The sequence below is a fragment of the Mandrillus leucophaeus genome, unplaced genomic scaffold, assembly GCF_000951045.1.
Source record: "Mandrillus leucophaeus isolate KB7577 unplaced genomic scaffold, Mleu.le_1.0 Scaffold4, whole genome shotgun sequence".
NCBI lineage: Eukaryota > Metazoa > Chordata > Mammalia > Primates > Cercopithecidae > Mandrillus > Mandrillus leucophaeus.
In genome coordinates, this window is record NW_012104253.1 from 8,134,929 (window position 1) to 8,145,722 (window position 10,794).

Below are 10,794 nucleotides of genomic sequence, written 5' to 3' on the forward strand. Positions count from 1 at the left end.
CAGGTTCATGCCGTTCTCCTGCCTCAGCCTCCCGAGTAGCTGGGACTACAGGTGCCGCCACCACGCCCGGCTAATTTTTTGTTTTTGTGTTTTAGTAGAGACGGGGTTTCACTGTGTTAGCCAGGATGGTCTCTACCTCCTTACCTCATGATCTGCCCGCCTCGGCCTCCCAAAGTGCTGGGATTACAGGTGTTGAGCCACTGCGCCCGGCTGTTTTAGGGACTTTTTCTTGCCACCTTCGTGGCCGGACATGGCGCTTACCACACCTTCTCCAGACCCTGCCACTGGAAACTGGCTCTGCTTTTCTGATGCCTTCTGAGCTCTGCCTCCTGTATGTGGCCTTCCTTTTCAGGATCATAGCAAGACTAGTAGCAGCAGTCTGAGCTTCACATCCAGACATGACAATATCCACAGAGAAAGAAAGCCCGAGTCTTCCTTGAAGTCTCTCCTAATCAGGGATGAGCCCTTCCTGGGAGTCTCCTGGCCATCTTTCCTCCGTGCCAGAGACTAAACCCCACGGATTTCCTGGACGCAGTTACACTACATATTCTGGGCTCCTCAGCTATGGGCTGAGTTTTAGTCAAAGAAATTTGTAGAAGTGATGAGCATCTCTTCCAAGCCTGGTTCGTAAAGCTTCCCATGCACAATTTTTTGTGTTTCCCCCCCCTCCACAGGCCTGATGCAGGTGTGCACGACAGCCCCAGAGCTCATTCTGGAAGGTGTTGGAACCATCCAACAGAAGGAGCCTGGATCTTGAATCAGAGTTGGGAGAAGACTGACTTGATCATCAGGAACACCTGTTTTACATTTTACCTGAGCAAGCTATACACTTCCTCCATATGTAAGCCACCCTACATTTTGGGGGGTAGGATTGTTACATCCCACATCCCAAAATTGGATTGCATGCCCACCCCTTAGCCAATCATCGGCAAGAAGAATGGGACCATCATGGCTAGTTTGCATCCATCAGGATTTTCCCGTGGAATGTGGATAAAGTCTCCCTTCTCTGGATCTCATGGGCAGTGTGGACACTTGAACTTAACAAGTCATGGCTCTGCTGGCAAGGAAGACAGTGGGGTGGCTTCATGACAGGAAGCCAGCAGCATCTACAACAATCTAATATTCACTTTTCTGAGTTACATTATGGAGGCATGGCTTTTCACAAACTCAACTGATTTCAATTAAGCATAATATATTAGTCAGGATCCTTGTGGGAAAGAAACAGCATATTCAACGTTGGGTAATTTCAGGACAGTTTAATAACAGGACTATTTACGAAGATGTGGGCAGGGTGTAGGGAAACCGCATCACCTGGAGCCAGGAACAGGGTGCTCTGTACTACTCCTAAATCCAAACGTGTTGAGTGGGCAGGTGATGATTAGAGCCCAGGGACGGGGGGTTGCCCAGCAGGCGCAGTGGCTTGAGTTCAGAGACTCAGCCTACCCACAGCAACTCTGAAGAAGGGAGCTAGGGGAATAAGTGATCTGACCTCATTCTTCTCGATTCTGCCATCCTCCCACCGGTGAGCCCCACTGGCCAAACCCAGTTGGGAGCAGAGGAGAAGGTTGCTTGCTGATCTAGACTACAAGTTTGGAGCAGGGTGGAGAAGAGCAGAGAGTAGCTCTGGAGGGGCAGATGAGAAACACCCAACAGACAGAATCACTTTGGTGATGCTCGCCTTCTCACAGCGTGGCTGGTGGGGGCCCTTTTTGTCCGCTCAGGCCTACTCAGGACATCTCCGAAAAGATCTTGGCTCTGTAGCATCAGCAATAGGTTCCAGCCTATCCCAGTTTTCACTGGCCCAAGACACAGAATCAACTCCCTACCAATTCCAGAGTCCTGGAGTTCCTTCTACTGGAGAACAGATAATACCAATTTGTGTATTGGGGGTGCTCAGAATGGCTGCTGGTGGGACATTTTTCATACTGACAGAGCTTATCTTTTATAAGGTCATCAGCTGACAAATATTTTTTTCCAACCTATTATGTTAGTGACTCTTTCTTTACTTAGAACTGGTTTCCTTGGCTGTTAAGACTTCCTGTGTAGCTGGGGGTGGTGGCTCACGCCTATAATCCCAGTACTTTGGGAGGCTGAGGTCGGGAGTTTGAGACCAGCCTAGCCAACATGGCGAAACCCCATCTCTACTTAAAATACAAAAAATTAGCCAGGAGTGGTGGCACGCGCCTGTAATCCCAGCTACTTGGGAGGCTGAGGCAGGAGAATCACTTGAACCTGGGAGGTGGAGGCTGCAGTGAACCAAGATCATGACACTGTACTTTAGCCTGGGTGACATAGCAAGACTATCTCAAAAAAAAAAAAAAAAAGGTACTGCAAGGACAAGGAAGACCTAAGAAAGTACCAGGAGTCAGGGCCTGGCGCAGTGGCTCACGTCTGTAACCCCAGCACTTTGGGAGGCAAACGCAGGTGGATCACCTGAGGTCAGGAGTTGGAGACCAGCCTGACCAACATGGTGAAAACCCATCTCTACTAAAAATACAACAATTAGCTGGACGTGGTGGTGGGTGCCTGTAGTCCCAGGTACTTGGGAGGCTGAGGCAAGAGAATTGCTTGACACCGGGAGGCAGAGGTTGCAGTGAGCTGAGATCGCGCCATTGTACTCTAGCCTGAACGACAGAGTAAGACTTCATCTCAAAAAATAAATAAACAAATAAAAATAAAAAAGAAAGAAAGAAAGTAAGTACCAGGAGTCCTTGCAGCTCACCTTTCTTCTTCCCATCCCAAGTCTATCTTATAGGGATTACGATTTAGAGTCCATGATTAGAACTCTCTTTTCAAAAGCCAACCCTGGTAAATCTGGCAGAGGAAACCTTTCTTTGGAGGTCTCTGTTTTATAGACTTCGTCTCTAAAAACAAAACAACAAAACAAAACAAAAAAGACTTCCTGTGACGATGACAAGGAGACAGAAGCAGAGAAAAGCAGAGAGGAAAGTGGGAGACTTTACCGAGCTCCCCATGGCTCCCCGTCCTTGACGCCCAGTGGCATCTCTGACTGTGGATTTTGTAAGATATTGTTTATGCTTTCTAACACGTCTTCTTTCTGATTAAGAAAGCTGGATCCTGTTGCTTGCAAGCAAAAGTCTTACTCAGCTTACTCTGACTTCAAACGGATGCCACATCTTCTGCCACGCCCCCTTCAATTAGACTTGTTGGGGATAAACTTGTTTGTTTTGCATAACCGGTCCTGTTATATCTATACCCCCACTGACTTCCTCATCCTCCTGGATTATTTAGAAGCAAATCTTAAACACAAATATTATTTATTACTTCATTAATCCTATCGCAGCTAGATTTGTCAATTAAAATAATATTTAGCAGTATCTGGTCTTGTTTGAGGAATCCTCCATAAATTCTATAATATTTCCTTTTTTTTTTTCGAGACAGGGCCTCTCTCTGTCGCCCAGGCTGGAGCACTGTGGTGCGATCTCTGCTCACTGCAACCTCTGCCTCCCATGTTCAAGCAATTCTTCCATCTCAGCCTCCTGAGTAGCTGGGACTACAGGTGTGCGCCACCATACCCAGCTACCCAGCTAATTTTTGTATTTTTTGGTAGACATGGGGTTTCACCATGTTGACCAGGCTGCTGTTGAACTCCTGACCTCAAGTGATCTGCCTGCCTTGGTCTTCCAAAGTGTTGGGATTATAGGCGTGAGCCACTGTGCTGGGCTTAATTTTTCTTTAAAAAAATTAAAGTTTTTGCTTTTTAATTTTAGTTATGTAATCCAACTGGAATTGACTTTGTGTGTGTCATGAGGTAGAGAACTTTGGAAAGTGATGAAAATTGTTGTGGTGGTTGCACAACTGTGTGCAGTTGTTGAAACTCAGGACTATAAAAGGTTAACTTCACTGTATACAATACAGTAAATTTATTTATTTATTTGAGGCAGGGTCTCACTTAGTCACCCAGGCTGTAGTGCAGTGGCGTGATCTCAGCTCACTGCAGGCTCGACCTCCCCAGCTTCAGCAATCCTCCCACCACAGCCTCCTGAGTAGCTGAAACTACAGGTTCGCCACCACACCTGGTTAATTTTTGCAATTTTTGTAGAGATGTGGTTTCACCCTGTTACCCAGGCTGGTCTTGAACTCTTGAGCTCAAGCAGTCCTCCTGCCTCGGCCTCCCAAAGTGTTGGGATTATAGGTGTGCACCACTACACCTGGCCTAATACATTGATGACACCTTGATAAATCTTTTAAAACCATCATTTGTCATTGGGGAAATGCAAACTAAAACCACAGTGAGAGGATGAGTGCATGCCACAGGACAGGAGCTAACGCAGGAGCCACTGCCCCATGTTTTCTTTGTGGAACCATCCCTTCCCCATTCTCAGTCCATTCCGTGTAGGGGGCTTACTAGAGAGTGAAGTCTACTCAGGGCAGAAAATAAACCATGAAAGAAAGAGAGAGAGTCAGTGAGCGTTGAGGACATCGTTGAATCCTCTGCGCCCAGCTGTTCCCGAAGTCCGCTATTGAACTTATTCATTATTTTGCTTACTTTGGTTGGGACAATCAGGACACTAGCACAGCGGCCAGTCAGTCCATTGATTCGCAATTGTTTTATGGTGGACACCTAGCTGGACGCTCTGAGGAAAGGGATTATCACAGGAATAAAATGACCATGACCTGCTCCTTGAGGTGATGGCATCCAAGGTAGGTGAGTAAACTTTACAAGGAAAGAGCATGAAACCTGTGGTCCCTGCCCTCAAGGGGTTCTCAGTCCACCAGAGGAGAGGCAGTTAAACAAATACATAGCATTGGATGCAATAAGTGTGATGAATCCCTAAATATCCCCTTGTTATATATAATATAGTCCATTGACCATATCATGCACTTTTTCACATTTAACATTTCTGAAATTAGAACATATCTGGGATCAATGGTTTATCATTGTAGTCAGTCGGGAAGCACTGGCAATGTTGTTGCCAGTGACTGTGACCTTGAACACACCGTTGCTATCGTTATCACTTCAACTTGAGTCAGGTGCTACTCCTGTTGATTTAATTGCCTTTTAAAAGAGTGTACCGTGATTCAGCACTGAAATGGAAAGGTACTGCATAGGCACAAGGCACGGGAACAGAGCAGCAAATGTCAATTTGACATTAGTCAAGAGAGTAAGCAATGTTGGAAGAATGTCTGTGACTCATGTTTTCGTGCAACGTAATAACCACGTACTTTATAGGAAAGTACTACAAATAAATGATGGGATTCAAATAAATGACATGAGTTGTGTGGAAAAAGACAGAATGTGGTGTGATTCAGAGATGGACTGAATATGAGGAAGTTTTGGGAATACTATAATCACTATATTTACTTACATTTTCTTTTGCTTTTCATTTATTTTATTTATAAATAAAATTTATTTATTTATTATTCACTCTGTTGCCCAGGCTGGAGGGCAGTGGCATGATCTTGGCTCACTGCAACCGCCGCCTCCCGGGTTTAAGCGATTCTCCTGCCTCAGCCTCCCGAGTAGCTGGGATTACAGGTGCCCGGCACTATGCCTGGCTAATTTTTGTATTTTTAGTCGGGACAGGGTTTCGCCATGTTGGCCAGGCTGGTCTCGAACTCCTGACCTCAGGTGATCCACCTACCTTGGCCTCCCAAAGTGCTGGGATTACAGGTGTGAGCCACCGCCCCGGCCTATATTTTCTTTTTAATGTATGCACAAGAATGTACATGACAAAAAATATGGGTCTAAGTAAGTCTAAAAGAGAGCTTTTTCAGTATGTTTAAAATACAAAGCAGAAGTGATAAGCAAGCTTTGCTATAGTTTCATGGGCAGCATATTTTTCTTTCTTAGAGGCATATAAAACGATGAAATCCCTTAGAATTGAATGTGCTTAGAGTCAATGAACTCTGTTGGGTGCTTATCATGGGATAGGATTCAGGAGTGTGAGAATATACAACTCGCTGTAGGAAGTTCCCTCCGCACACAGATTACAAGGTGTTAAGGGTGAAATGTTACCCAAAGAAAAGCTAACGTTCTACTTACAGGGTCCAGGGCTTTGGATCGCGCCCAAGTCATCACTGTGGATAGTAAAATAAATACCTTTCGCTTTTCAAAGTGGCTGACTTCTTCATTGAGTGCTGTGGGGTCAAAAAACAGAATGGTTATTTGGACCCATGCACAATTTGGTTTCTAAATCACATGTACTATTAGTCACCAGTAGGAGCCACTTAACACCAGGGTGCTATTACCTCGGATGCTTCTCTGACCTGTTCCCATCATCATTCTTCAAATTCCTCCTCCTTCTTGCCACCTGTATCTGAAATGCGGATCCCCGAAGGGTGTTCGCAACCAAGCATTTCAGCCTCATCAGTGCTCTCCACTGCAGCCCTTTCTCTCCACTATGCTCATCAGTTGCTTGATCCCTTCCGAGCTGAGCTCAAAATTGTGGCCCCTTCCTGTTTTCTGGCCTCTGGCCGTGGGTTTTTACTTTTTGGGAGGGTCGGTGACAGTAAGGATCATAGGATCATAGCTGACATGAATTAGAACAACTCATGGGCTTTGTTGAATTTCCCCCACTGTGAGATAGGTATTCTGGGTTACAGGTGTGGAAACCGAGGCACAGTTTGCCCAGGATCATAGAGGGAAGTGATGGGGCAGAGAGTCCAATCCAGGCTGTCTGGCTGCCAGGCCCGTGCTGTCCCCACCATGCCACCTAGCCAGCTGCCCAAAAAGGGAGCAGGCTGGGGATGGGGCAGCAGAGGCCCCACATCAGAAGGGCCTCTTAGGAGTTCCCATAAGGCAATCCTGTTCAGTGAAAGCCATCGTGGAAGGAAGTAATTCAGGGTGTGCCCGCCCTTCCCACTCCGCCCCGGGGCTGTGGGCTGTAGTGGAGAGCACCGATAAGGCAGAAGCGTTTGGTTATCAACAACTTGTAGGGATTCGTATTTAGGATAGAGGTAGAGGGAAAGGTGAGCATTTTATTTCCAAAGGGTTTGTTGCTTTGCAAAAAGGCTCTCTACACAGTTAAGCATTGAATCTCCTTGAATGTATTTGGCTAAAGGATTCCATTAACATATTCTTCATGATGTATAATTTTCAAGAAACATATTGAAGCTGCAAAGTGAGGTCTAATTAAACTGTCAGAGGGGCTAAGTGGTGCAGGTGCCATGGTATGATTCTAGTATCATGAGGTGATTCCCTAAACAAGCAACAAAATGAAATGCTGATATCCTGGATCTAATAAATGTATGGATTTCTACCTAAAACAAGAAAGTGTTATTGAATTAAGTCTAAGAACACTATGATCATGTATTATTCCAAACTTTAAGAGTTACTTTTGTTTCTATTTTTAGTCTAATAACAAAAATTCTCTCTTCAATTTCATTTTGCTCTTTTAACCTTTCTGCTCTGCTGAGCTTCAGTTTGGCCTATTTTGTGAATACTCGGCACACTTTGAGGTCCTCTAACTGGGTTATTCTTTTTTATTTATGATATTTATAATAGGTCTAGAATGATCTGTTTGTTCCCCTTTGAACACATCCTTCATCTGTATGCAAATATTTTCTCTCCTTTCTAATAATGTATTCCTTTCTCTTCTGTCATCCTGCCTTCCTTCCATAGTATCTGCAAAAGGATAGGAGAATTCTAAGACATTTAAAAATAATTTAATAAAACATTGTTAAATATAATACATAGCCGGGTGTGGTGTTTCACGCCTGTAATCCCAGCACTGTTGGAGGCCAAGGATTGCTTGAGCCCAGAAGGTGGAGACCAGCCCGGGCAACATGTCTAGACCTCGTCTCTACAAAAAGTTTTTAAAAAATAGTTGGATGCACACCTGTAATTCTAGCTACTCAGGAGGCTGAGGCAAGAGGATTGCTTGAGGCCAGGTGTTTGAGGCTGTAGTAAGCTATGATCTACTACTGCACTCCAGCCTGGGTGACACAGCAAGATCCTATCTTTAAAAAAACAAGAAAGAAAGGATTACATATCCATTGCGAGAAAAACAAAATCTAAGACTGTGCATTAGGTAAAATGACAAAGTCCCCATCCCTTACCAACCTCATGCCCTACCAACCCCTACCTCCCAGGTGACTCTGGTGACAGACTGAAGGATATCTGACTATACTTTCTTGCAGACACAAACAAACACTCTATATCTCAAAAAGGAAGTAATTCAGCTAAAAGTTTTCCTCTAAATAGAAAAGTAAAATTTTCTTGATTATTTGAACCTCTTTGTTAGAAGAAAGCAGTAAAACACTCTACATTTTAAAGCTCATGAAAGGAAATGCAGTGTCAAAGCTTGAGAAAAGGTTACATTTCCTTGAGGGGGAGAGGGTGGTCCTAAGAAAGGCCGATGCCCATCTGTCACAGCAAGAAGTCAGTGGTTAATGTCTGAAATTCACAATCAAGAGGCACCTATGGAGGCATTTTGATGTATTAAATGAGGTTGCTTGGTTGGGCGCAGTGGCTCACTCCTGTAATCCCAGCCCTCTGGGAGGCCAAGGCAGGCGGATCGCTTGAGGTCAGGAGTTCAAGACCAACCCGGACAACATGGCGAAACCCTATCTCTACTAAAAATACAAAAGTTAGCTGGGCATGGTGGTACATGCCTGTAATCCCAGCTACTTGGGAGGCTGAGGCAGGACAATCACTTGAACCTGGGAGGTGGAGATTGCAGTGAGCTGAGACAGCGCCACTGCACGCCAGACTGGGTGACAGAGAAAGATCTTGTCTCAAAAAAAAAAAAATGAGGTTGCTTTGGGGGAGCATGAATCACAAAAGTACCATCTTGCTAAACACCTCTTTGTTCTCTTAGACTTGAGGTCCTTACAGTTCATTACATTTTTCAAAGCAAGATGACAGAGCAAGATCTTGTCTCAAAAAAAAAAAAAAAAAAAATGAGGTTGTTTTGGAGGAGATGAATCACAAAAGCACCACCTTGCTAAACATCACTTCGTTCTCTTAGACTTGAGGTCCTTAGAATTCATTACATTGTTCAAAGCACTTTCATAATACAAGCATTCTCTACAAGCTTTCCCTGACCTTTGCTATCAGGGAACATTTGTTGAATTGAATCAAATATTTAGAGTTAGAAATAAGTCCTCCCCTCTTAAAGTCACGTGCCTCTTATACATAACTTTCTTGTGAGCACATCCCTGTTTGTTGAGTTAAAGTTTCTCTCGGGTGCCTTGTCTCTTATGTGATGACTTGTACCTTGGGGTGCCTTTTCTTATCTGTCTTTGTATCTCCCCAGTACATTCAACTCCACCTCCTTAAGCAGTGCCTATGGAATGAGTCAGGTTGAATTTTAAAAGTTAAATGTTTTGGCCAGGCATCATGGCTCATGCCTGTAACTCCAGTGCTCTGGGAGGCTGAGGCTGGAAGATGGCTTGAGGCCATCCTCCAGGGGTTTGAGACCAGCCTGGACAACATAGCAAGTCCCCATCTCTACCAAAAAAATAAAAAATAAAAATTAGCTGGGTACGGTGGCAGAAGCCTGTAGTCCTAGCTCTCAGGAGGCTGAGGCGGGAGGATCTCTTGAGTTCAGGAGTTCGAGGCTGTAGTGAGCTATGATCAGGTCACTGCACTTCAGCCTGGGTAATGTTTCATTTAAAAAAATACATTTATTTTATTTTATTCTTTCTGTAGAGACATGGTCTCGTCATGTTGTCCAGGCTGGTCTTGAATCCTGGGCTCAATAATCCTCCCACCTCGGCCTCCCAAAGTATTAGGATTACAGGCATAAGCCACTATGCCAGCCTTCATTTTTTTGATAATTAAAAATATTCTATTCTTCAGAGGTATCTATTCATATTATTATCACGGATTTCATACTTTAGGTATGTCTCAGACCAGTTTTTCTATAGCCCTACTTTGCCTAGTGTTCCTAGATGACTATTAGGTGAAGTAAGCAGCACTACAATAGCATCTCTGGAGATAAAAGAGTACACCTCACTGACCAGAGACTGCCCAGATGGCTTCCTCCACTTGCTGTGAGCTCTCAGTGATGTTATAAATAATAACGTCGCACTCCAGCAGGCGCATGAGAAGGTCTTCTCGGGAGATGGCCTGAAAAATAAAATTGACAGTCATTTGCAGCAGGCAGCTAACAAGGTAACCTTAATATTTCGATGAAATGATAATTTTCAAAATAGGTATGCTACACCGAAGAGTCCCACAGGAAATGCTTGCAGGAGGATTTCTATTTAAAATGAAATTGTGACTCTCTTCTGTGTGTAGTTTTCAAGTAACAAAGAAGTTTATGAAAACAGCTTGGAACAGATGATTTAAAAATTGCATAATAATCTTAGGTACTATTTCTGCACGCTGTTTAAGTTCCAATTCAGAAGGGAAGAATTAGAACACACTGAAAGAAAATGAGTGAGGCATTTAAAACTAATTCAAACTCTATGCAAGATTATTTGAGCAATTAGATATCACGAATCACTCAGAAGTGCTGAGGAATGATGAATGTGGATTGTCTTAGAATTCTCAAGATGGATTTAATCTGCTCTCTTTCTAGATGTAAGGTATCTTATTACAGTTGACATCTGGGAATATTTTAAAAATACAGAAACTTTTCATGATTAAAAATGTAAAGTTTATACATTAAATAGAAGTAACTTTGCTGATCATTTTCGGTGCTTTTTTTTTGTTAATTTGAGACACAGTTTCACTCTGTTGCCCAGGCTGGCATGCAGTGGCGTGATCTCAGCTCACTGCAACCTCCGCCTCCCAGGTCCAAGTGGTTTCATACCTCAGCCTCCCAAGTAGCTGGGACTACAGGCACACGCCACCATGCCTGGGTTTTTTTTTTTTTTTTTTTT

The 10,794-nt window shown here is 44.0% G+C and overlaps 1 protein-coding gene across 1 annotated transcript in view; it reads right to left on the reverse strand.

Annotated features, from left to right (window-relative positions):
* Window positions 1–10,794, reverse strand: part of AK7 (adenylate kinase 7) — a 117,279-nt gene that overhangs the window by 88,665 nt on the left and 17,820 nt on the right. The window contains exons 4-5 of the mRNA XM_011991806.1: window positions 9,928–10,036; window positions 6,008–6,102 (exon numbers count right to left, since the gene is read on the reverse strand). Coding sequence (XP_011847196.1) covers window positions 6,008–6,102; window positions 9,928–10,036 — 204 coding nt within the window. The remainder of the gene's footprint in view (window positions 1–6,007; window positions 6,103–9,927; window positions 10,037–10,794) is intronic.